At 43.4% G+C, this 27,172-nt stretch overlaps 1 protein-coding gene across 2 annotated transcripts; it reads right to left on the bottom strand.

The window, feature by feature from the left end:
• Positions 1-17,748: 17,748 nt before the first annotated feature.
• LOC125540295 (fructan 6-exohydrolase) lies at positions 17,749-22,296 on the bottom strand. 2 transcript variants are annotated; one of them, XM_048703900.2, is made up of 6 exons: positions 22,038-22,296; positions 21,861-21,869; positions 19,046-19,947; positions 18,569-18,969; positions 18,364-18,460; positions 17,749-18,276 (listed from the first exon to the last, which is right to left on the bottom strand). In XM_048703900.2, exons 1-6 carry the CDS (start codon positions 22,207-22,209, stop codon positions 18,082-18,084), a joined length of 1,776 nt encoding a protein of 591 aa, XP_048559857.1. In that variant the 5' UTR covers positions 22,210-22,296; the 3' UTR covers positions 17,749-18,081. The 2 variants fall into 2 exon arrangements, with proteins under 2 accessions (XP_048559857.1, XP_087401551.1); XM_087545425.1 differs by lacking the exon at positions 21,861-21,869 and having other exon boundaries at positions 22,034-22,247.
• Between the last annotated feature and the right edge of the window lie 4,876 nt (positions 22,297-27,172).

The raw sequence follows: 27,172 nt of genomic DNA, 5'->3' as shown, positions 1-27,172 counted from the left end.
TTTGGCTGGTGGAAAAGCTCTATGGTTATAGTTTTTGCGAAAAGCCAAATTTTCCCTACTACAAAGGAATAAATTTTATTTAACTATCATGGTGGTTGTTGAACATTGAGAATGGTTGACAGCATTCTCAATCCCAATTAAATAACATCATTAAACCCAACAAACTTAATTTAAAGTAACATGATGAGATTCACATGATAATCCAAGTACTAGATACTCAAATTGTCCATAACCGGGGACACGGCTAATCATGATTAGTTTATACACTCTGCAGAGGTTTGCGCACTTTTCCCCACAAGACTCGATCTCCTCCGTTGGATTTCTCGCACTACATGGTGTTTGAGAAATGGATGACCGAGACATAGTCTTTCAGAAGCGTTTGCACCTTACGATGGGTAGACCGTACCACCTACAACCCCTACATCTGCTAGTCTACCACTGTAAGAGTTCACACGACTTAGTCAACTATGCTAGAGCCCATAATAGCTTGTGACTGCACACGGAAGTTTCTAGCATGAATAATCTCATGATCCCTTTGAGCCTGGGTGGCGAACCATAGGATGATCACACGGTAACCCCGGGATCTCCTAGGACAACACTAGTATATCCCCAGGTGTCCGGGCAAGTCCACTGGTATATCCCCAGGGTGCCCCAACCAATCCACCCAGATGTGTATTATAGTAGCCACCTTAAGTTAAACCTTAGTTAACAATAATCTCTCACATCTTTCATGAATACTCTCAAAACCCAATCCACGTCTACGAGCATAGCATGGCAATGTAAGCATAACGTAAAAGTAACTCCCAAGGTTTGAATGCAGGGCAATAGGTTCCTACCTCATCAACTACTTCCCAATACCCACATGTTATCAATTCCTAACCATGCAATGTTTGAGGGTTGAAACTAATGCATAAAACTGGGTGTTAAAGGGATATGATCAAAGTGTGAACTTGCCTGCAATGTTGATGAAGATGATTCGCACTCAAAAATGTTGATAGCTCTACTCGTCACACTCGGGTCAATCTATCGTAATCAAGCAATAGTAACCACACATAAGCAATCACTCAAAGATCGGAGAGAACAAAGAAAACAATTCGGAAAACGTTAAAACCAAGCAAATAACTCTTGCATCATAAAACAATTTCTAATAGTACCAAAATTATGTGAATTTGGCCTTATTAGAATGTTTAGGTCAAGAGCTTCGATTTGCAAAAAGAATCAACTGAAACGGAGCTACAAAACTCAAGTTATGATCAAACAAAGTTTGAATTCAAATCTGATCTAATTCAAATTTTAAACTTTTCAAAAACATGTTTGAGTTGGATTACTGGATAGAGGGGATCATAACGAAGACATGGGCGTTGGTTTCGTCTAATTCCGACTAACGAGCAAAAAGTTATAGTGTTTTGAAGATCAGGGGCTATTCTGCAAACAATTTATTCACAAACGGGTCCCTGGCCAAAAATTGAAATAAAAGAAAAGACTAAATAGCGAACGTTCACTGCGGAAGCCTATAAGACGAAAACCGTTCACTATTGAACCCTAAATAGCGAACGCCCGCTGGATAACCAACTGATCGGTTTTTTTTAAGAACCGAAAATAAACCGTAGCCTAAATAAAATCGGACCGGGGCGGTTTTACCTTTCCGGTCAACGCCCGCGAACGACGGCGGCTTGGCGTCAAGGCGGCGAGCAGCGGGCGGCGGCTCGGCGCGGGAAGTGCGGCGGCGATGCGGCGTGGGCGGCGTGGGCGAGCAGCGCGGCAAGGGGTGCGGCGGCGCGGGGCGGCGGCGCGGCGAGGCGCTGCAGCGGCAGCGGCGAGATGCGGGCGAGGCGAGGCGGCACGAGCGGCGAGGAGGAGAGGAACGGGGCCCGGGGCCTCGTTACTTAAGGGGAAGGGGAGGAGGTGGCGTGGAGGAGGGGCAAGGGAGGCGGCGGCGGTGTCCCTGGCGACCACGGCGGCGGCGCTGTCGTGCGGTCGCTGGAGTCGGGGACGAGGCCGGTTGGGCTGGGCCTGGCTGGCTAGCTGGGTCGGCCCAGTCGGGGACAAGTTTTTTTTTTCGAAAAACATTTCCAGACAAATAAAATAATAAAACAAATTAAATGAAAATATTATATAGGCATATAATATATCAAAATTTTCAGAAAAAAAAATTCTACACGGCGAACATTTTTCTTGCATTAAATAAAATACACATAAATTCTAATAATTCAAACAGTGCTACTGGTCTATTAAAATCTAACAAAAATCTTTTTAAAAAAACCAAAATGATTTCAAATTAATTTTTCTCCAATTTTCTATTGTAGGGAATCATGTTACCCTATTTTCCATGTATTTTATTTTTGGAGAAAAATAATTTGAATAAAACTCAAATAACTCCAAATTGAAAATAAATTGAAAAGACTTTGAATTTGATCCTTTGAAACTCCCAACTCATATTTCATATAATTTGAAGAAGTCATTTTATCTTCTCTCGTGAAAATCATTGAGTTGCATAAAGTTTCAGAATTGGAAATATTCTCAAATGAAATTCAAATATTTTCAACACCCCTTGTCATTTAATAAATGGAAGAAGTCATGTCATCTTCTTTCCAGGGTTTCGTGATGAAAAAGTATTTGAATTCACGGAGAGCATAAAGGCAAAATGAAAGTTTGGGAAAGTCCTTTTATTCCCTCTCATTTAACTTTCAAAAGTTTCGAATTTCACTCACTTTCAGTCAATCAATCAAACAGTCAATCAAATCTATCTATTTAATATAACATTCCAAAATTTAGAATTTTGGGATGTTACAATGAGATCAAACTCTCGTTCAAAATTATATGTGATTTGACTATCATCAGCACATGTGATGATAGACTAAACCCTATAAATCGAAGAGAGACTATATTTTGGTACCAAATTAACCCGTGACATTTTTGTGAGGTTTTCATTGGCTTATGTATGCCCAACACACTATGAGTTCGAACCCAAGAAAACACCACCAGGTGTACTACTCTTCAGTTAAAAACCGACCACTATCTCGATAGGACTCGGATAAGTAGACAAGTGTAGCCAAGGGTGGCTGTTGAGGCAACGAAAATGTATGACTTGGCAAGAAAAATGGAAAATGCTTCTAGCCATCCAGCTAGAGGAAAACAAGCATGCAGGTGGTGCATTCGCAACACCAGCTGAGTTGCTCTGATTACAATGTAGGCAGTTTGCATCCCTACCTAGGGATTTCATTGAATTCCTCGTTTTGTGCATAACATTCAGGCTTATGAGACTGGTTTTCAATTGCATAGTTTAAAACAATCACTTCCGTAGCAACTGTGGTTTGTCCCAATCTGATGTGCATTTGATGGATATGAAACATATTGTGTGTTGAAAATTTAATCGCAGGTAATATTTGTTGCATAGGAAATGTGAATTTGCTTATTACATGGAGCAAATAATGAGGTACTCCCTCCGTCTGGGTTTATTGGGCCCGAAGACCAGATCGGCAGGGCCAAGGAACCTAGTAATTGGCCTTGATTAGGCTGGTCGTAATAGGAGTATCATAAGTAATATCGTACATGCCAACTATGCTTTTTGGATGAGGTGGCACATAATTAAATAAGAAAAAAGAGGATGTGGTATCATATTAAATATTGTACTATTTTGTGTCATGCGTGACAACTAATAAAGCAACTTAAGATGACATTGGAGTATCTAGGTGACATTAGGGTTTTGGTTGATTTGTATCTTAAGGTGTTATTCTAGTACGAACTCTAGGGCTGTTTGTGACACTTATAGGAATAGCCCAACGGATTGATTGGAAAGAATAACTTTGAGGTGGTTTCGTACCCTACCATAATCTCTTCGTTTGTTCTCTGCTATTAGTGACTTTGGAGTGACTCTTTGTTGCATGTTGAGGGATAGTTATGTGATCCAATTATGTTAGTATTGTTGAGAGGACTTGCACTAGTGAAAGTATGAACCCTAGGCCTTGTTTCCTAGCATTGCAATACCGTTTACGCTCACTTTTATCACTTACTACCTTGCTGTTTTTATTATTTCATATTACAAATACTTTTATCTACTATCCATATACCACTTGTATCCCTATCTTTTCGCCGAACTAGTGCACTTATACAATTTACCATTGTATTGGGTGTGTTGGGGACACAAGAGACTATTTGTTATTTGGTTGCTGGGTTGCTTGAGAGAGACCATCTTCATCCTACGCCTCCTAGGATTGATAAACCTTAGGTCATCCACTTGAGGGAAATTTGCTACTATCCTACAAACCTCTGCACTTGGAGGCCCAACAACGTCTACAAGAAGAAGGTTGTGTAGTAGACATCAAGCTCTTTTCTGGCGCCGTTGCCGGGGAGGTTAGCGCTTGAAGGTATATCTTTAGATCTTGCAATAGAGTCTTTTAGTTTCTTGTTTTATCACTAGTTTATTTTATAAAAGAAAACTATAAAAAATGGAATTGAGTTTGTCTCATACGCTTCACCTTTTTAATATCTTTCGTGAGTATGATGGAAAGGATAATTGTGCTCAAGTGCTAGAAGAAGAAATCTATAAAATGTTTGGCACTAAATCTTTGAATGATGAGCATGATTGCAAAGTTGTTAGTACGAATTCTTTGAATATCCATGATACTAATGATGATTGCACTAGTTATGATGAAAATGTCTCCTATAAACATGTCGATTTTTGTGGAGTAGATTGGGTTTGTAAGTACACACCAAATAGGGAAGATAGATATTGCAAGAGGCATAAGTACTTAGAAACTAAATTTTTGCAAGAAGAGCTAGATGAATGTGCTGAAAGATTCAATATTTTTCGCGCCCCTTGTGAACTTTGCAATGAACATGGTCATTGAAATCTCCAATGCAAATTGTTTCATGACCAAATCGTATCCAAAAATTGTGATAATTTGATTACCCTTGAGCATCATAAAGAGCTTAGTCTTCTTTTGGGGTATGAGGAAATGAAACGTATAACTGAGGGTATTCCAAAGTTTAATCTTGATAGATTTCTTGATTTTGATCTAGAGAAAATTTATATGTATTGTGCGGTGAATTGTATTGAAAATCCTTATATTGCCAACTACATAAAGAAACGAAAACAAATAGAAGATGAAGAGAATACTAATGAAAGGGAAGAGACTTCCCAATATCCTCCTATTATTTCTTATGATGAATCAGGTAACGAGGAGGAGCCTCCTATTCAACCAATCTCATTAATAAGGAGCTCCAAAAAGAGGATTGAACCCACACATGATGTGGTGAAGAAGAAGAAAAGAAAAAGGAAGAGAGGTAAAAAGATGTCTCTCCCAAATAATGCTGCCCCTATTACTATTGTGCCTCATGAAAATATAATTGTGGAAGATAATGATACTTCTTATGATCTTGAAAATCTTTTTGGCACTTGCTTGGAAGAATGTGATAATTGCTATACTATTGGTGCTATCCATACTATTAATTATGAGAGTGATTATGCTTATGATATGAAAAGGCCCAAGCTTGGGGATGCTATGTTTGATGAAGATGATGTTTTTGAGAATATATTTGCTGCAATTAATGTTTGTCCCAAGCTTGGGGATGCTACTCTTAATGAAGATGATATTTTTAGTCTCCCAAGTTTTGATATGCAAGTTTATAATGATGATAGCATGCCTCCTACTTATGATGATTATTGTGATGATACTTATGCTATAAAAAGTAGTGATTATATTTATAAAACTTGTCATGATTATGATTACCCCTTCTCTGAACATTACTCTTTTAATGTGGAAGCAATTTATAGTATTCGATTCTCTTATGATACTCCCACTATTATTCATGAGAAGAATCTTGCTTATGTGGAGAGTAGTAAATTTTCTATGCTTGTAGATCATGAAAAGAATGCTTTAGGTGCTGGTTATATTGTTGAATTCATTCATGATGCTACTGAAAATTATTATGAGGGAGGAACATATGCTTGTAGGAAATTGCAATAATATCAAGTTTCCTCTCTATGTGCTTAAAGTTTTGAAGTTATGCTTGTTTTGCCCTCCTATGCTAGTTGATTATTGTTCCCACAAGTTGTTTGCTCACAAAATCCCTATGCATAGGAAGTATGTTAGACTTAAATGTGCTAGTCATATTCTTCATGATGCTCTCTTTATGTTTCAATTCTTATCGTATATGTGAGCATCATTGAAATCATCATGCCTAGCTAGGGGCATTAAACGATAGCGCTTGTTGGGAGGCAACCCAATTTTATTTTAGTTCCTTGCTTTTAGTTCCTGTTTAGTAATAAATAATTCATCTAGACTCTGTTTAGATGTGGTTTTATGCTTTTAATTAGTGTTTGTGCCAAGTAGAACCTTTGGGAAGACTTGGGGAGAGTCTTGTTGATCATGCTGTAAAAAACAGAAACTTTAGCGCTCACGAGAATTGCTGCCATTTTTATTTGGAGAGTGCTATTTAGTTAATTATTTTTTAAGATGATTAATAGATAAATTCTTCAGGTCCAGCAATTTATTTGAGAATTTTATGAGTTCCATAAGTATACGTTTGATCCAGATTACTACAGACTGTTCTGTTTTTGACAGATTCTGTTTTTCATGTGTTGTTTACTTATTTTGATGAATCTATGGCTAGTAAAATAGTTTATAAACCATAGATAAGTTGTAATAAAGTAGGTTTAACACCAATATAAATAAAAAATGAGTTAATTACAGTACCTTGAAGTGGTGATTAATTTTCTTATACTAACAGAGCTTACGAGTTTTCTGTTAAGTTTTGTGTTGTGAAGTTTTCAAGTTTTGGGTAAAGATTCGATGGACTATGGAATAAGGAGTGGCAAGAGCCTAAGCTTGGGGATGCCTAAGGCACCCCAAGGTAATATTCAAGGATAACCAAGAGCCTAAGCTTGGGGATGCCCCGGAAGGCATCCCCTCTTTCGTCTTCGTTCATCGGTAACTTTACTTGGAGCTATATTTTTATTCACCACATGATATGTGTTTTGCTTGGAGCGTCAATTTATTTTGTTAGGATTGGCTTGCTGTTATTTATAAAAATGTTTTGCATATTTTATTTCAATAAAAATGGCATTGATGGCCTTTACTATGCCTATTTTAGAAGTCCACATGTTGCTGTTTGAAAACAGAAAGTTTACCGCTGTTGCATTAATTCCCTAGAAAAGTCAGAATGTGATAAAATGTTGAAACCTTTTGCATATTAAGATCTGATAAATTTACGACAGTGGGAATTTTATTTCATAATTTTTGGAGCTAGGGAAGTATGGATGTTGCAGCATTCTTTACAGACTATCCTGTTTAGGCAGATTGCTGTTATGTTTGCATTGTTTGCATATGTTTGCTTCTTTAATGATTCTATTTGACGATAGGAATATTAAATATGCAGAGGCATTTAGTATGAAATGTTGAATAATAATTTTAGTGATTTTCTACAGTAGAGTATGATAAGGTTTTTGCAATGGTTTATACTAATTTATCTCACGAGTCCTTGTTGAGTTTTGTGTGGATGAAGCTTTTGAGATTTAGGGAGACCATGATATGAGAGGAATTAAGAAGACACAAAAGCTCAAGCTTGGGGATGCCCAAGGCACCCCAAGATAATATTTCAAGAAGTCTCAAGCATCTAAGCTTGGGGATGCCCCGGTTGGCATCCCACCTTTCTTCTTCAACAACTTTCGGTTAGTATCAGTTGATCCTAAGTTTTTGCTTCTTCACATGATGTTTGCTATTCTTAGATGTCATTTTATTTTGCTTTGCTTGCTGTTTGAATAAATTACCAAGATCTGAAATTATTAAATGTTAGAGAGTCTTCACATAGTTGCATAATTATTCGACTACTCATTGATCTTCACTTATATCTTTCGGAGTAGTTTGTCATTTGCTCTAGTGCTTGACTTATATCCTTTTAGAGCACGGTGGTGGTTTTATTTTATAGAAATAGATGAACTCTCATTCTTCACTTAGATTATTTTGAGAGTCTTAAATAGCATGGTAATTTTATTAAAATCCTAATATGCTAGGTATTCAAGAATAATAAAACTTTCATATAGAGTATTGAATACTAAGAGAAGTTTGATGCTTGATGATTGTTTTGAGATATGGAGATGGTGATATTAAAGTCATGCTAGTTGAGTAGTTGTGAATTTGAGAAATACTTGTGTTGAAGTTTGTGATTCCCGTAGCATGCACGTATGGTGAACCGTTATGTGATGAAGTCGGAGCATGATTTATTTATTGATTGTCCTCCTTATGAGTGGCGGTCGGGAACGAGCGATGGTCTTTTCCTACCAATCTACCCCCCTAGGAGCATGCGCATAGTACTTTGCTTCGCTAACTAATAGATTTTTGCAATAAGTATGTGAGTTCTTTATGACTAATGTTGAGTCCATGGATTATACGCACTCTCACCCTTCCACCATTGCTAGCCTCTCTAGTACCGCACAACTTTCGCCGGTACCATAAACCCACCGTATACCTTCCTCAAAACAGCCACCATACCTACCTATTATGGCATTTCCATAGCCATTCCGAGATATATTGCCATGCAACTTTCCACCGTTCCGTTTATTATGACACGCTTCATCATTGTCATATTGCTTAGCATGATCATGTAGTTGACATTGTATTTGTGGCAAAGCCACCGTTCATAATTATTTCATACATGTCACTCATGCATCAGTGAACATCCCGGTACACCGCCGGAGGCATTCATATAGAGTCATATATTGTTCTAAGAATCGAGTTGTAATTATTGAGTTGTAAGTAAATAAAAGTGTGATGATCATCATTATTAGAGCATTGTCCCAGTAAGGAAAGGATGATGGAGACTATGATTCCCCCATAAGTCGGGATGAGACTCCGGATGAAAATAAATAAATAAAAGAGGCCACAGAAGGCCCAAATAAAAAAATAAAAAAAATGAGAGAAAAAGAGAGAAGGGACAATGCTACTATCCTTTTACCACACTTGTGCTTCAAAGTAGCACCATGATCTTCATGATAGAGAGTCTCCTATGTTGTCACTTTCATATACTAGTGGGAATCTTTCATTATAGAACTTGGCTTGTATATTCCAATGATGGGCTTCCTCAAATTGCCCTAGGTCTTCATGAGCAAGCAAGTTGGATGCACACCCACTTAGTTTCTTTTTGAACTTTCATATACTTATAGCTCTAGTGCATCCGTTGCATGGCAATTCCTACTCACTCACATTGATATCTATTGATGGGCATCTCCATAGCCCATTGATACGCCTAGTTGATGTGAGACTATCTTCTCCTTTTTGTCTTCTCCACAACCACCATTCTATTCCACCTATAGTGCTATGTCCATGGCTCACGCTCATATATTGCGTGAAGATTGAAAAAGTTTGAGAACATCAAAAGTATGAAACAATTGCTTGGCTTGTCATCGGTGTTGTGCATGATTTAAATACTTTGTGTGGTGAAGATAGAGCATAGCCAGACTATATGATTTTGTAGGGATAGCTCTCTTTGGCCATGTTATTTTGAGAAGACATGATTGCTTAGTTAGTATGCTTGAAGTATTATTATTTTTATGTCAATATTAAACTTTTGTCTTGAATCTTATGGATCTGAATATTCATGCCACAATTAAGAAGAATTACATTGAAATTATGCCAAGTAGCACTCCGCATCAAAAATTCTGTTTTTATCATTTACCTACTCGAGGACGAGCAGGAATTAAGCTTGGGGATGCTTGATACGTCTCCAACGTATCTATAATTTTTGATTGCTCCATGCTATATTATCTACTGTTTTGGGCAATATTGGGCTTTATTTTCCACTTTTATATTATTTTTGGGACTAACCTATTAACTGGAGGCCCAGCCCAAATTTGTTGTTTTATGCCTATTTCAGTGTTTCAAAGAAAAGGAATATCAGACGGATTCAAAACAGAACGAAATCAACTAGAGAAGTTATTTTTTGAACGAAAGCCACCCGATGGACTTGGACCCCATGTTAAGGAAGGAAGGAGGAGCTCATGAGGGTAGGGGGCGCGCCCCCTGCCTCGTGGGGCCCTCGTGGCTCCCCTGACGTGCTTCTTCTGCCTATATAACTCCATATACCCTAAAACTTCTAGGACGGAGATTAGATAGGGAGTTCCACCGCGAGAAGCCTCCGTAGCCACAAAAAACCAATCTAGATCCGTTCCGGCACCTTGCCGAAGGGGGAATCCTTCTCCGGTGGCCATCTTCATCATCCCGGTGCTCTCCATGACGAGAAGGGAGTAGTTCTTCCTCGGGGCTGAGGGTATGTACTAGTAGCTATGTGTTTGATCTCTCTCTCTCTCTCGTGTTCTTGATTTGGCACGATCTTGATGTATCGCGAGCTTTGCTATTATAGTTGGATCTTATGTTTCTCCTCCCCCTCTTCTCTCTTGTAATGAATTGAGTTTTCCCCTTGAAGTAATCTTATCGGATTGAGTCTTTAAAGACTTGAGAACACTTGATGTATGTCTTGCCGTGGATATCTGTGGTGACAATGGGATATCACGTGATTCACTTGATGTATGTTTTGGTGATCATATTGCGGGTTCCGCCCATGAACCTATGCATAGGGGTTGGCACACGTTTTCGTCGTGATTCTCCGGTAGAAACTTTGGGGCACTCTTTAAGGTCCTTTGTGTTGGTTGAATAGATGAATCTGAGATTGTGTGACGCATATCGTATAATCATACCCACAGATACTTGAGGTGACATTGGAGTATCTAGGTGACATTAGGGTTTTGGTTGATTTGTATCTTAAGGTGTTATTCTAGTACGAACTCTAGGGCTGTTTGTGACACTTATAGGAATAGCCCAACGGATTGATTGGAAAGAATAACTTTGAGGTGGTTTCGTACCCTACCATAATCTCTTCGTTTGTTCTCCGCTATTAGTGACTTTGGAGTGACTCTTTGTTGCATGTTGAGGGATAGTTATGTGATCCAATTATGTTAGTATTGTTGAGAGGACTTGCACTAGTGAAAGTATGAACCCTAGGCCTTGTTTCCTAGCATTGCAATACCGTTTACGCTCACTTTTATCACTTGCTACCTTGCTGTTTTTATTATTTCAGATTACAAATACTTTTATCTACTATCCATATACCACTTGTATCACCATCTCTTCGCCGAACTAGTGCACCTATACAATTTACCATTGTATTGGGCGTGTTGGGGACACAAGAGACTATTTGTTATTTGGTTGCAGGGTTGCTTGAGAGAGACCATCTTCATCCTACGCCTCCTACGGATTGATAAACCTTAGGTCATCCACTTGAGGGAAATTTGCTACTATCCTACAAACCTCTGCACTTGGAGGCCCAACAACGTCTACAAGAAGAAGGTTGTGTAGTAGACATCACCAAGCAAACTCTCGCACACGTTCTTCGTGGTATGCATGACATCAAGGCTGTGAGGCACACGGTGGATCTTCCAGTACGGCAAGTCCCAGAAAACAGACCTCGCTTTCCATACCTTCAGCAGCGGCTCTGGCGCCTTTCGCTTCTTTCCCGGCAGTGGGCAATCTTTCCAATTTTTCAACAGCTCGTCTATTTCCTCGCCGCTCCTCGTACGCGGGCGTCTTCAGGGTTCGGTTTCACCATCGAATAGATCCTTGTGTTTTCTCCACGGGTCATCGTCGCGAAGCCACCTTCGATGTCCCATGAACACGGTTTTCGAAGACCCGGAATCTCTATCTAGCTGGCGATACGTTGTGTCATCCATGCACCTGACGCATCCAGAAAATCCATGGACCACCAGCCCCGCGAGATATCCGTTACCGAGATAGTTGTGCACCGTCGTGAGTAGTGCGGCTCTCATAGGGAAATATTCTTTCTCTGCGGCGTCCCACGTATTGGCTGGCGTTTTCCACAGCATGTCTAGCTCCTCTTTCAGCAGCCCCAGATACAGATTGATATCGTTCCCTGGTTGTTTCGGCCCTTCAATTAGCATACTATTGTGAATGTACTTCATCTTCATGCACAACCAGGGGGGAAGGTTGTACATCCACACAAACACAGGCCAGGTGCTATTTGTGCTTCTCTGGCTGCCAAACAGATTGACTCCATCGGTGCTCGCGCCCAGCACGATGTTCCTTGGATCGTTCCCAAATTCTAGGTCTTCGAAGTTCAACGCTTGCCACTGGCTCGCATCCTTAGGGTGACTCAGCATCTTGTCTTTTTTATTTCTCTTCGAATCATTTTTGTCATCTTCTCGCTTCTTCTCCTCCCTATCCGCATGCCAATGCAGGAGCTTTGCTACCTTAGGGTCCGCGAAATACCGCTGCAGACGAGGAGTGATCAGAAAGTACCACACCACTTTTTGAGGAGCTTGATTCCTCTTCTTGTATCGAGTGACGCCGCACACCGGACATATGGTAGACTCCGGGTGCTTGTCCCGATAAATGATGCAATTGTTCATGCACACATGGTATTTCACGTGCGGTAAATCCAGAGGACACACGATTTTCTTCGCCTCCTCGAAACTGGTCGGGCACTTGTTCCCCTTGGGAAGACGTTCGTGCCAGAATGACATGGTCTCGTCGAAGCATGCGTCGGTCATTTTGTGTTTTACCTTCATCTCCAGAGCCATGAGCATTACTTTCAGGCGGGTATCCTCGGGCCTGCATCCTTCATACAATGGAGTAACCGCGTCTATCTCCAGTTGATCCAGCTTGGCTTTCTCTCGGGCGGCAGCTCTTGCGTTATCCGTCTGCTTGAGAAGCAGCTCTTGAATATGAGGGTCCTGCACCCAGCCTCCATCGTCGTCTGCTCCGGCATCTTCATCTTCATGATCATGCCCTTCGTCTTGATCTTGCTCATCATCATGTCCGGCATCTTCTACATGATGACTGTGTACAACATCACCGTCGTGATCATGTCCTGGAGATTCTTCGTCTTCTCGCCCGCCCTTGCCGCGGTGGTTGTCTTGCCGCCCTTCCTCATTTCTTGCCCAGCCCCCATGGACGACTTCATAGTCATCTTCATCACCTTGCCACCGATAGCCATCCATGAAACCACGCAAGAGCAGGTGGTCCCGCACCTGCCCGGAATCCGGGTCCGCAATAAGGCTCTTCAGCTTGCATCTTCGACACGGATATCTTATCTCCGTCTCGTTCTTTTGAAGCATCTCGGCCTTCGCGGAGCTCAAAAACCTATTCACGATGCCTTCGATCATCGTGCGGACCATGGTCGCCTGCGGGGTAGAGCAAAACGATATTTTAGAACCAAGAAAAAATTTGGCATGACTTTCCCTAAAAATAGGACAAAAAAGAATGCATAGTGCCAAAATTCTCGCCGAAACGGAAATGAATCAACATTCTGGCAAAATATTGGCAACTATCGCATTTCAAATACCGGTACCTGCAAACACAAACATATATGCAACACCACAAACATATGCAACACCACAAACATACATAGATCTAGCAAGGCCGTAAAAAGTGCATGTGCACGTTGTTGGAGCGAGCTAGGGAGAAAAAAGTAGATATACAACATAAAGATAGCTTTCCCCTTACTTACCTATCAAAAAAGGTAATTTAACCACTTAATTTTAATGAATCTATGGTGCAAATGAAGTGAGGAGGAGGAGGCACCGACACAAGCTTGGAGGAGGTGGAGAGAATGAAGTGGGGAAAGTGAGTGTGTAGGTGTGGTTGTCCAAAATATCTAGCTGGTCCCAGGTTACTAATGATGCACCACCCACAAATGCGCCATTAGTAACCCTGGTTACTAATGGCGCACCAGCTTGAGGTGCGCCATTATTAGTTTTGCAAAAAAAATAGTAGTGGCACACTGCGTTGGTGGTGCGCCATTACTAGTTAAACTAGTAATGGCGCACCCTTCCCTTCCCTGGTGCGCCTTAGTATTTTTGGAAAAAAATTGTTACTAATGGCGCATCGTGTGTCTGGTGCGCCATTACTATATAGTAGTGGCGCACCATATGTCTGGTGCGTCATTAGTGGCCATATCATCTATAGCCCTTTTCCTAGTAGTGCAAGGACCAAGTCTGATAATGGTAGATAGATAAAAAAACATAAAATAAAAGAACGGTAAATAAATTGCAACAAGGTATTTTTGGGTTTTATATATGATAAAGATAGACCCGAGGGTCATAGTTATCACTAGAGGCTTCTTTCTCGAACAAAAAGCATCTGGTGGGTAAACAAATTACTGTTGGATAATTGATAAAAAAGCACATAGTTATCACGATATCCAAAGCAATGATCATGTATATAGGCATCACGTCCGAGGCAATGATCATGTATATAGGCATCACGTCCGAGACAAGTTCAATGTTGATATTATTTTAATGACAGCATCACATTGTGGTCATAAAAAATAAAATGCTTCATATATCAAACCTTTTGGTCAAAATATTTAATTGTTTCAAATTTTGAAGGTAAATATTAATTACATGACTAATGTACAAGAGGGAGCGGTGTAGGGTACAATATCTTCTAATTTTCTATCATGGAGCACACTTGTCACTACCCTGGCAAATATTATTTTGCTCTTGCCTCTATCTGGAAAGGGGGCAGATGACTCTGGAAGAATTTTATTGATCACCGACCCCCTTACAAACTAAAAAACCTAACCTAATATCACATATTGTGCTGAAGTAAACATTCACCCGCAAAGCGTAATGTGCTTTGTTTGACAGATAGAACTCCATTGCCCTGTGACATCTCAAAGAACTTCAACCACAAAGAGTTGGTGAGAACATCAACAAGCTCATTATATGTGCATTGTAGTTGACCTTCATTTTCCCTTAGTGCCTGCATTATATGTGCATTGTAGTGATATTGTACATCAGTGTGTTTGGTTCCATCATGATATACATGTTTTTTGCACAATGAGATCAAACTGTTGTTCAAAATTATATGTGATTCGACTATCATCAGCACATGTGATGATAGACTAAACCCTATAAATCGAAGAGAGACTATATTTTGGTACCAAATTAACCTGTGGCATTTTCGTGAGGTCTTCATTGCTTTATGTATGCCCAACACACCATGAGTTCGAACCCAAGAAAACACCACCCGGTGTACTACTCTTCAGTTAAAAACCGACCACTATCTCGATAGGACTCGGATAAGTAGACAAGTGTAGCCAAAGGTGGCAGTTGAGGCGACGAAAATGTATGACTTGGCAAGAAAAATGGAAAATGCTTCTAGCCATCCAGCTAGAGGAAAACAAGCATGCAGGTGGTGCGTTCGCAACACCAGCTGAGTTGCTCTGATTACAATGTAGGCATTTTGCATCCCTACCTAGGGATTTCATTGAATTCCTTGTTTTGTGCATAACATTCAGGCTTATGAGACTGGTTTTTAATTGCACAGTTTACAACAATCACTTCCATAGCAACTGTGGTTTGTCCCAATCTGATGTGCATTTGATGGATATGAAACATATTGTGTGTTAAAAATTTAATCGCAGGTAATATTTGTTGCATAAAAAAATGTGAATTTGCTTATTACATGGAGCAAATAATGAGGTACTCCCTCCGTCCGGGTTTATTCGGCCCGAAGACCAAATCGCAGGACCAAGGAACCTAGTAATTGGCCTTGATTAGGCTGGTCGTAATGAAAGTATCATAAATAATATCATGCATGCCAACTAGGTTTTTTGGATGAGGTGACACATAATTAAATGAGAAAAAAGAGGATGTGGTATCATATTAAATATTGTACTATTTTGTGCCATGCATGACAATTAATAAGGCAACTTATGATACTATGCATTACGAAAGTAGTAGTATGATACACTATTAGTATCATATGTATGATACTAGTATATGATACTCTCCATTACGAGCAGCCTTAAGGCGAAAAGTTTTGGTGTTTAATTGCAGTGAACTTTTCTAGAGCCACGTAATTTAGTGCATGCTTTAGCTAATGCATCCAGCGGCCCACAGTTCACGCGCGTGTTGATGCATGGCCACAGGCATGGCCAATCAAAAGAGCAGCAGAAGTGCACGCGTCCGTTGCCTTCGCTGCGTGCAAACCGGCTAGTTAATTTCCCTCGGTCCGCCGCAACTGACTGGATTTCATTTCAAGAGAATTCAGTAGAAGGGACTAATAAATCCGGACGGGCAATTGTGGCTAAGAGGCCTAAGAAATCCGGACGAAGGGAGTAATAATAAACCTGCTTATTTGGTCATTGCACACGGTTCCATAAGAAGATGCGTGCGTAATGACTACACAAAACACATGCGATTGCTATAAACGGAGCATGTGGATGGACGAACCACCACACGCGAGTTCGTCTTAGCAACGTGTGAGATGGAAGAAGTAACCCACACAATTTTGGCATCGCCTAGTGTATGATGGATGTACCCATCCCAAATGATTGTGCTTCTACAATCACGTGTGATATGGCTGCGCCACAAATGTTTCCACTCATGAAATCATGTGCGATGGAGGACCCCAGCCCATGCGGTTGCTATAAGACAATCGGGTGTAATACCTTGTCCGAACGTAAACATTTTATTCCAGTTAATCGTGTGGGATATATGAAAGATCTCACACGTCCAACTCTTACTGATTGTGTGTGATTTCTCGGCCAATCGCACTTTTTTGCTTCGGGAGGATCATGTGTGATATGCAGACTTAGAGCGTGGTTGGTTTGATGCCAAAAATTAACATGCAAACATTTGGTAAATGCCAAATATTGGCTAGTGCTTGGTTGGTTACCATGTTTATTTGCCAACCTCACAAGAAGTTGTCAATTTTTGGCAACTTTCGATATTGCCAATTATTGGCTTGTCAAGTATTGACAATGCCAAATGTTGGCATCAAACCAATTATCCTCTTAACCAATTTTTTTCGTAGACTGCACATGCAGCCCCTATCGTGCACCATCGTAAGGCGACAATTCAGAACTGTGTTTGTAATAGGAGATTTTAACCATGTGCGCATGCAGCCCCTATCACACACCATCGTAAGGCGACATTCGGAACTGTGTTTGTGATAGGAGATTTTAACCATGTGCTATGGACGGTCTCTACACAAGTGAACATTTCCGCCGACAAAAATTTTAAGGCGGGAATCTAAAGAAAAAACAAGGATGAAAGTCGAGTCTAATCACGTGTCCAGGATGTGAGCTACTCCCGAGGTCACCTTCTCACCTAATCGAGCAAGTAAGCAAAGCAAGCAAGCAGACTACTCGATTTGGCAAGCAAAGCCAGCGGCGGAGCCAGGAAAAAACGATTAGGGGGGCCAAATGCGTGACAGTATTGATGAGAGGGGCCAAGTATTAGTAATCGTCACAAAATTTCTTAAAACCTGAAGGAAAATAAGGATATTATGCTATACTTCCTGAGTCATGGGGAGAGCCATGGCTCCTGCCAGTCCCCCCTAGCCCCGCCACTGAGCAAAGCAATCATATAGAAACAACGCGTACGCGTACGTACCATGCTGAACTACTCAATAAATTATTATTTTTTGCATTTCGTCTCTAGCTATCGTCGTTAGTATCGGAGGCAGATCTTGTTAAAGACAACGCCTTGATTACGCGTAAAAGAAAAAGGGAAAAGAGAATCCCTGAAGCTTAGAAGCCAACTGTACAAAACATTTACTCCAATTGGATAAGGGAAAAGAGAATCCCTGAAGCTTAGAAGCCAACTGTAAAAACTTTTTATTTACATTAGTTCCTTTGTTGCCTACCACTATTATTCCAAGGAGCCTAATATTTATTATTTCAAACACCCTATCATATTTTTCTTTTATTTCTATTTAAAAAGTTACATAAACACATAAACGTTGTTATTTTTTGTCCTAGTAAAGTACTACCTCCATACAATAATATAAGACGTTTTTACAGAGGTAGTAGGTGTTTTATAAGTGACATATACATAGCTTGAGTGAATGGGAGCTCCCCAATTGTTTGACACGCATTATTTTCACATTGAAAATGCTACAATAACCCCTTACTTTTTAGGGAGAAATGACCTGGGTCTTACCGGCTCGCACCATGAGGTGGTGGTCTAGTCGGTCATGGCTTGAGCCTCACTTCTACATATTAAACTAGTGCGTGGTTCCTCCAGGAACCGAGTCGGTTTTAACTTTACCCTTAAGGGAGTCACCCGCCATGCACGACGTTTACTGAAGCCATCGCCAGCCTCCATGCCTCGAGCTTGGACACCTTCACGAGTCCGGTCCCATTATTGAACACGAACACATGGCTATTTTTGTTCTCCGCGTGCTCAGGGTACACCCGTGCCGTGATGCATGTCCGGCCCCCACCTCCAAAGCTCTCCACTACCGAATGGTCAATCTATTTGTTGGGAGAAGCGAACAAAATTACAAGGTATTCATTTGATGCATGTAACTAAGCAAAGAATTGACGAAGAATTCTGATTACCAATGTTCTAAGAGATATGGTCCTCCCTTGCTGCTCGATGTCTATGTCCACAAACCCTCCATATGACGGCTTGTACACGTTGTCCCTCCCAGTCGATCTACTCATTTTGTCGCAACACGAGATACACAAGTTAAAACAAGAAAAACATGAGTTTGCAATAGCAGAAAATTCCATCTGAATTAAGGGAGCTGTGTTCTAATCGTACCTTGTGAGGTCGGTGCACATGAGAACTTTGTACTTCTGGTTGTGTCTGAACACTCTGAAGAAGATAGCCGTGTGCTCCTGCATGTTGCTGGAGGCCATGACGAGCAGCCCGAATGGGCCGACCCTGCCTGGCACGGACGCACCATTCTCCTCGCATAGCTTTTGAGGGTCCAGCAGCCAGTTGGGCTGGAAAGTCTCAGCCTCTTCTAGGGATGGGATCTCGAAGATGGCATCCACGTCAGCCTGCGCGCCCACACCAATGATCTTGTTCACGCCACCGGCATTCACCTGCGCTCCTAGCAAGCCGACAACTCGTTTGCTCCTCAATGTCTCGATCTCCTCGATCGGCCACTGCCTTACCTGCTTACCGTCTTCGTCCAGCCACACCTTCCTCGGAACCGTCTACATGTGCACATCATAGCTAATAATATAAAGAGGATGATCAACTAGTTGATTGGAAATTGACCGGAGGATGCACCTGAACGCCGGACCAGCCCCTGGCGATGTCGTTGTCCTGGCTGTCGGACTCATTGGCCCATGCCCATAGCACGCGCCGGTTCTTGCTCGAGTCGAAGAAGGACTTTGATGCATACACGTGCCCGTAGTCGAAGCGGCGCCAGGTCCGGCAATCGTCGGCGTTGCGCTCTACATCCACCTCCGGCACAAAGGTGTCCACCACGTCATCATACCTGCCGACCGCGTAGTAGTCTTGGGTTGTGTTCATCACACTCAACTTCAGCACGTGCCTCACAGCACCGCTCGCTGGTCCGGACGCGTAGCCAAGTCGTCCCTCCTCCACGCCAGGCTCCGCCACCGGGAATAAGTCCGGGCATTCGACCATGCCTGCAGCACGCGATGTGTACAATGGCAAGGCATTCCGCTTCCAGTGCTGAAAGTCCTTACTCCGGTAGATGAGCGTGGAGGCAATGCCATTGGGGCCGCCGACCTTGGCTGCAACGGCGATACGCCATAGGCCGTCGCGGCCTACCCACGCCGTGGTCGGGTCGCGGAAGTTGTCTCCAGGGACGTCGGCTGGGAGTGGTATGACGGGGTTGTAGGCGGGCTTGACCCACTCGCGGAGGAGCGGGTCGGCAGGGTTCTTGGGGAAGGCAACATTCTGCACCTGCACCTCCTTGTCGGCGTCGATGCGGCCGGTGTACAGCAAGACCGGGATGCCGCCTGGGAGGATTGTGGCGGAGCCTGACCAACAGCCATTATAGTCGAAGGGGGCGGTGGGGTCGAGCGCGGTGTCAAGAGCGTCCCAGTTCACGAGGTCGCGGGAGACGGAATGACCCCATGAGAGGTTGCCGGGCTGCCACATTGCGCCCAGCGGATTGTACTGGTAGAACATGTGGTAGACGCCATTGTGGTACATTGGCCCTGTACGTCAATGCAATGGAAATCCGTTAGTTAATTCACTCCGAAAATGCTGTGCGTATGATAAAAACTGCGGGAGAAATTTCCGAGCACCGTGCTAGGTCTTTCCAACCGTATGAAACAGTGTTTCGTCCGTAACGTAAGGTTAACGTAGGGGCAGCATTTTTGCATTAAGACACATGCTGGAATATGGTTTCAATTTTTTTTTTCAAATAAGAATATAATTCCGATTTGCCCAACCTCCTAAACATTGGTCAACTTAGAACTTCGCTTGACTACATCCAGGGTTGGCAGTCAAAGTTTATTCAGTAGCTCTGTCGGACCATGTGAAAGTGAAAAACGAGGAATTCAGCTTGTTTTGAAAAAAAGCTTCCTGCTGATCCCACGAGATCATTTACAAAAACAAATTCACTGGCTTATACATACAAGGTAGAGCGATTTGCACAGACCAACAGTAGTGCGAAGGTTGTTGCACCAACCATGTTGAATAATGCACCGTGGGTGGTGTTTGTGGTCAATGTATAGTTTGATGGACAGTGCGACGGTGTGGTGCGTCGCACCTTCCCTTATCGTGCGTCGCCGCATGAATTCGTACGTAAAAGAACGAGAGCGTGCTGCCATGCAACGTCCGCGTCGGATTCCAAATAAAGCCGCGTGAACTAATCAAAATGAAGCACTAGGTGCTAGCTACAGTTAGCTCCAATAGTGAAAGTGGTTACTAATGTTCACATCAGTGTTGTCCAGTGCTGCCGGCTTCTTTGCATATGCACGAATCTCTCCGTGCAACAGACAGATCGTCGACAACTCAAGGTATCTAGTGACCGATCAGTCTCATCACTGATGTTAACGTGCAACTCACGCATGGTCCAGGGAGAGAGACGTGCTTGTCTTGTGTGCGTAGTATGTTGACAATTTTTTTTATAAAATGGATGATACTAATTTACGGAAATATATGTACAAATTAAATTATTACATAAACATTTGATGCAGTTAGACAGTATAATATTAATTTTCTAATCCTGGCCAAATATAGTTTTAGGTGGTTAACTAGACCCTTAAATATGATTAGGGGACATCCACAAAAACAATACTACATGATTAGGGGCAACGTGTTTTATAAAATCTGTGTGTCCAAACAACCCTTTAGTGATCACTAGTATTTACAAGCAGTTCACGCATGGTTGAGGGAGAAATATGTGAGTGCATTTAGGCATGCACACGCGTGTCTTGTGTTGTGTTGTGCGCGTGCTGTGAGTGTAAGAATTTGAGACATTGATGGTAATATATCGTCCAATTCAAAAATGAAAATTATTAAATTATCAAAAATATCTACATAATATATCCCTTAGAAAATATGGTTGTTGCCAATATATCCCTTAGAAAATATAATTATCAGTCATGTTTATTAGTTATAGAAAACTAGTAGCATGATGATTGGTGGAATCTGGAGCGTGAGGCCAATTGGGGAGGTTGGAAAGATCATAAAAATGGAGAAAATAATCTTTTGGCGAGGCTTTGCAAATGAGGATTTGGAGAGTCAAAATTGGTATCTTCCGTTGGACTCGCTCTAAACGTGGGATCACAAACTGACGTCCAATACAGGCACACGCACAGTGGAAGGACAGGAACACTTGACACAAAGCATCCCTATCTCAATCATGGGCTAGTTGATTTGGGATGTCTTCCTTTGTTTCTCTACCGTCTATTCAGTGTCCAATGATGGCAACGTTCCTGCCGACAGGCTCAAGACGAGAATCCCAAGAAAAAAATCAAGGAGGCAAGTCGAGACTAATCACACGTGTCCAGTATGTGAGGTCTGCTTGGCACCTACTCTAGCAAACAAGTAAGCAAGCAAGCACACTGCTCGATCGGGCAAGCAAGCAAAGCAAATCATAGAGAAGACGTCGTGTACGTACCATTCGGATCTGCTCAGAACAATCCGGAAGTCACCATGCATGCATGAATGATCCATCCATCCATCATCGGAACCAGAAAATGGTCGGCCATGCACAGTCCACACGAAGGATCAGATTAGCTACTAGTAGCTTAGTTCATTCGTCAAAAGAGAGCAGTTAGATGGAGTTGCTACGTACCGTTCTGCCAGTTCTTGGCGGGCAGGAAGTGGTAGGCGGGCCTGATGCCCACGCCATGGCGGGCTAGCGAGCTCTCCGCTTCCGAGAGCCGGCGGAGTGCGGTGGACGGCGAGAGGAGAAGGCAGAGGTGGAAGGCGACGATGCACGCGGCAAGAGGGAGTCTGGCGGCCATGGCCACCCACAGTGAGGAGGATGAGAGCGGCTGGTTGCACTGGTGGTTGTTGTGCCCCTGCTCTTCCCCCTCGGAGTCGCCGAATTTATAGCGCGCCAAGTTGTGGACGTGGACGTTCACTCACTCACAGCACTGGTGCTGGTGGTAATATGAGCCGTCCATCAGGTCGATCTGAAGGTCTGGAGCTAATGAATACTTGGGGACCCGAGCAGCAGGAGTAGCTTAATTTAAATTGGTCATGGAGCAAAGTTTGGCTGAGGTGGCACGAGCATGGGCACATTCTGGCCGGAGAAGAGTTTTCTTTTAAGAGAGGCAGGTGCGGATATGTATAAATCCAGATCTACCTACCTCGATCGTCTCTCCCGCATGGGATATGGTCCGTACTCGTCGGCGTCGCCGCCTGCTGGCCGGTCTCCCGTCGCATGCAGTGTGCGGCGGAGTTTAGTCCATGCTCGTTTCCTTGTATCATAACTGCATCCTGTGGCTGACCCTGACAAGGCATCATCATCCTCAGCAGTGCACATGCACAAGAAACTTCTAATAAGAACGAATTCTAAAAGAGGGCAGGAACGTGCGAAACGGGGCAGACTGCGGCTTCGGCGTCGCAGGCACACAGCGACCCGGGGCGCACCTAGTATTGAACCCACTAGAACCATGGACCAAACTACACTACCCTCGGGGCAACTCTAATGTAAGTCACCAAATCCCCTACAATGTCTCGAAAAAAATATCCCCTACAATGCCTCAAAAATATCCACTTCAAATATTCCGACCGAACGGTACAAAATAATTTTTGCCATCAAACAATGATGATTAAGAAAAATGTCCGGACAGGCCTGGACATCTGAAATCCCATAAATTGGTACCAAACTAAAGGAGATTTTAGGCACTCCGGAACGTTCACCTCGTCGGACTTAGATAAAAGTGAATCTATTATAAATTCTTGCGCTGGTGTTTTTTTTATAATCCTTCACCATCATTCATGCCGATTAGAGTGGAAGCGACCAGACGGCTGCGTATCCACATTTATGCCGGTTGACATGACCGGATGGCTGACCGATGCGGCGTTTACACCGATGTGGTGACCGACAAGCCAACTCCAGCCATCTATTTAAGCCCACCGCCTACAGATGCAAGCCCTCCTCCCCCTCCCCAACACACCGCCATTTCTCCTCTCCGCTCCTCTCTCAAATCTGCATGCAAAGCCCCCCCCCCCCCCCCCCCCCCCGCCGAACACATCGCCGGTTCTCCTCCCTGCTCCTCTCTCAAACCTGCATGCAAAGCCACCCCCCAACCCACACACCGCCGGTTCTCCTCCCTGCTCCTCTCTCAAACCCACACGCCAAGCCCCGCTGATGTGCATCAAGCCACGCGGCCGCCTCAAGTGCTACCTCATTGGTGGCGACACATCGGCCTTGGCAGCCAACAAATGCCTATCCAAAGTGGAGCATCGGGCGTTCACGAAGTCGGCTATCGTGCCGGCTTGGGTTCTGGTGGACCTCTAGCTTGTAAAGGTCTGGGTCGTCGATCGGTCCAGGACCACCATGCAGACCTCCTCCCGCCATCGGTGTCGACTGCGCGACCAGCTCCTCAAGGTGAGGGTGGCTGAGTCCAAGTTCTTGGCTTGACTTAAAGGCAACAACGGGCGGTGCCGAAGTCCATGACCGAGCATTGCCACCACCTGGAAAAAACCGAGTGTCTAGGCCACAAGCGCGCAACGGCGACCGACGAGAGATTTCATGACACCTGGAGGGCCTTTCCGCCACTGAAAGGATGATGAGGATGACGGCTCGGAAGGTGGCGACTACTGAAAGCGCTGGTTGCCTTGTGCATCGGCTTCAATCCTCCGAGCCTGACAATAAAGCTCGTGTATCAGCGGATGGCTTGAGAGTTCAGTATAGTCCAAGTACATGTTCTGTATCCAGGTATATAAAACTCTTAAGCGAAGTTTCATAGTACAGTATATTTTTGCTTTCCGCCTTTTGCTCGAATTAAATTGCGTAACAAAAGGTAGTGGATGTATGTTCAACTGTTCATGCAATGTGAAACTGCTTTGAATATTTTTTTGAGAAGTCATCAACCAGATGTGAAAACATAGCCCGTCAAATTAAATCTTAGTGTGGACGGTTAATTTTATTAGATTAATTAGGATAGTATAATAAAGTAAGAAAAGAAGAGTATGAGACCGGAGGGAGGAGAGGATGAAGGGCGGCGTCCGGCCGGCGCTCCAGCGGCGGGACAATGGAGGCGTGGTTGGGCGCAGCGGTAAGAGGACACCGGAGGGAGGCGTGGTTAGGCGCAGCGGGAGGAGCAGGGGACCAGAGGGAGGAGAGGAGGAAGGGCGGCGGAGGAGAGGCGCTCCAGCGATGGGATGATGGAGGCGTGGCCACGGTTCGTCAGCGTAGATTCGGTTCGGACCACTGGCCGTGCGGGATTACTAGGCGGACTGGGTTGAAATCCCCTGTGGGGCATGAGCAGCGGCCGTGCTTGAGGAGTTGAGGGGGAAAATGGTGTTTTATTCTATTCCACTCATTGGTTGCTCTATGCAGACTCGCGCTGATGTGGTACGTTGAAGAATGTTAGATTACATATATAGCAACTCATCCACAAATGACACGCACCATAAGTATAACTAAAGATACCTCGCGCGTTGCAGCGGGAATTTTAAGAAAATAATTTGCAAGAGAACAATGACAACTATCTTATATACATGTGATAGCAAATAATGTACTAAAGTGGAGGTGCCATGTGTGCATTATTGGTGAATCAAATGGTAATTCTTGCAGTACAAAAAACCGTAAGTTGTTACAACCTAGAGCACATTCATATACACGACCCTTACATATTTCTTGCAGTACAAAAAATATAAAATGAGCATGTTGCATTACTTGATATTCTGCACATGCATATGTACAATTTTTTTTTTTGAATTTCCACCCGGGGGGAGGGGGGGGGGGGAGGGGGGACTCCCCCACCTGAATCATTGTATTACCAAACTCAGAGTATAGTTACAAGGGCCTCAGGAGGCAGGGCATTACAAACAGAAGAAAGAAGAAGAGCAAGGCTAGAGGCGTCCATATGTACATTTTGGCAATCACTAAATGTTCTTCCTGGAGTATAGTTGACATCTTGCAAACTTGAATGAAAGACACGGTCTCAAAACCCTCGAATCACCAAAAATACTTGGTGTATCAAGGTTGTTCTCTGCCTCCGGTTCAATCTAACTGATGTCAGAAATATTATGTAGATGCCATACCCATATGAAACAAAAAAGGAAAAATGCTACCAACAAGTATGGGGAAAGGGGATCGACGCCTCAAACAAAAACTCTCTTTGCCTACTTGTATCTTCTAGCCTTCGAAAAAGGCGTGCATCTTCTAATTTTTATTTATTACTGATTCTAATATAAAATAACACTGCTACAATAGGTGTCATAGTCGAGTTACGATCAGTTCAAAAAGCCATTTTCTTTAATCCGATTGAACAACTATGTACATGATCTGGTTGATAGGATTCAATAGATGGAAAATGATTGCAGGAAATGTAACTGGATAGAGCATGCAAATATAGTGGGCTAGCGAACAAATATTCTAAAAACCACAAATGAGAGATGCATCATTATCTTCTCAAGTCTTAAAAATTTATTAGTTAGAAGATATTTTGTTACCCATGTGCTTAGAAGCTTCAATAAAATTAGAGTGGATTCTTGTCAGGTTGGTAACCGTGTCCAAGTGCCACCCATGTGTAGCTTGATGGGGGAAGAAAGATAAATTTGCATATTAAAAAGTCATCAAAGAACAAAGAGTATTTAAAAAAAAACTACCACAATTCATGAAACCGTGCTTACAAATTACCACTTTACAAATTTGTGCTGAAAACTACCATTTTTTTACTAATCCTTGACTAAAAACTACCAAGTCTGAAAAGAGCCCGATTCGTCTCTTTTAAACGCATTTCTGACTAGTTGGACCCACACGTCAGTGTCTATCTTCTTGCTCCTCCTGTATCTGTCTTAGGCATTTCAACAAACACCTCGTCTTCGTGTCCCACGTCCGGGAGCTCGCCGCAAGGAATAGCAGCAGGCGCGGGCGACAAGGAGCAGCATGGAGCAGCCAGCGCGGGCGACAAGGAGCAGCAGGGAGCAGCCGGCGCGGGCGGCAAGGAGTAGCAGGAGCAGCAAGCACGTCCGTGCGCGACCATGGCTGAGCTCGAGCCCGGGTGCGGGTGACAAGGAGTAGCAGGGAGCAACCGGCGCGGGCAGCAAGGAGTAGCAGGAGCAGCAAGCGCGGCCGGGCGCGATCATGGCTAAGCTCGAGCCTGGGCGCGGCGGCGTCCATGACTAGCTCCTGCCATTAATCCGTGAAAGGGAGAGAGGCCAACTCAATGGCGAGGCTGCGACGAGTCTGAGAGAGGCCAGAGGCGAGGCTATGGCTATGGAGCATGGGGGCAGGGTGCTGGACTGCTTCGTCGCGTGCGTGTGAGCCGGCGCCGGCTGCGGCTGCCTGTGTGCGCGCGCGCTGGAGGAGGAGGTGGAGGAGAGGAAGGCTCTGGTGACCGGGAGCAGCCAGGTGGTGAGGCTCAGCGACCTCGTCGTCCAGGACGCTGGGCTTCCATCTGCTGGCCGTCGTCGCGTGCTTCGCCGGGCGTCGCCATTGAGAAGAGCGCGGAGTGCACATGAGGTGTTTGAGGAAATGCTAGAGAGAGAGGGAGGAGGAGGAGGAAGAAGATTGATACTGACAGGTGGGCCCATCCTGTCAGAAAGGCGTTTAGAAGAGGCAATTGGGCACTTTCCCGACATGGTAGTTTTTAGTCAAAGATTAATGAAAAAGTGGTAGTTTTCGGCACAAATTTGTAAAATGGTAATTTGTAGACACAGTTTCATAAAATGTGGTAGTTTTTTGTTAAATACTCAAAGAACGAACGCATGCTCGCGTTGTGTTTGAGTGAGAAAACGAAGCATCCA

This window comes from Triticum urartu, chromosome 2A (genome assembly GCF_056163025.1).
Source record: "Triticum urartu cultivar PI428250 chromosome 2A, HENAU_Tu73, whole genome shotgun sequence".
Classification (NCBI taxonomy): domain Eukaryota; kingdom Viridiplantae; phylum Streptophyta; class Magnoliopsida; order Poales; family Poaceae; genus Triticum; species Triticum urartu.
This window is presented reverse-complemented; position numbering and strand designations above follow the sequence as displayed.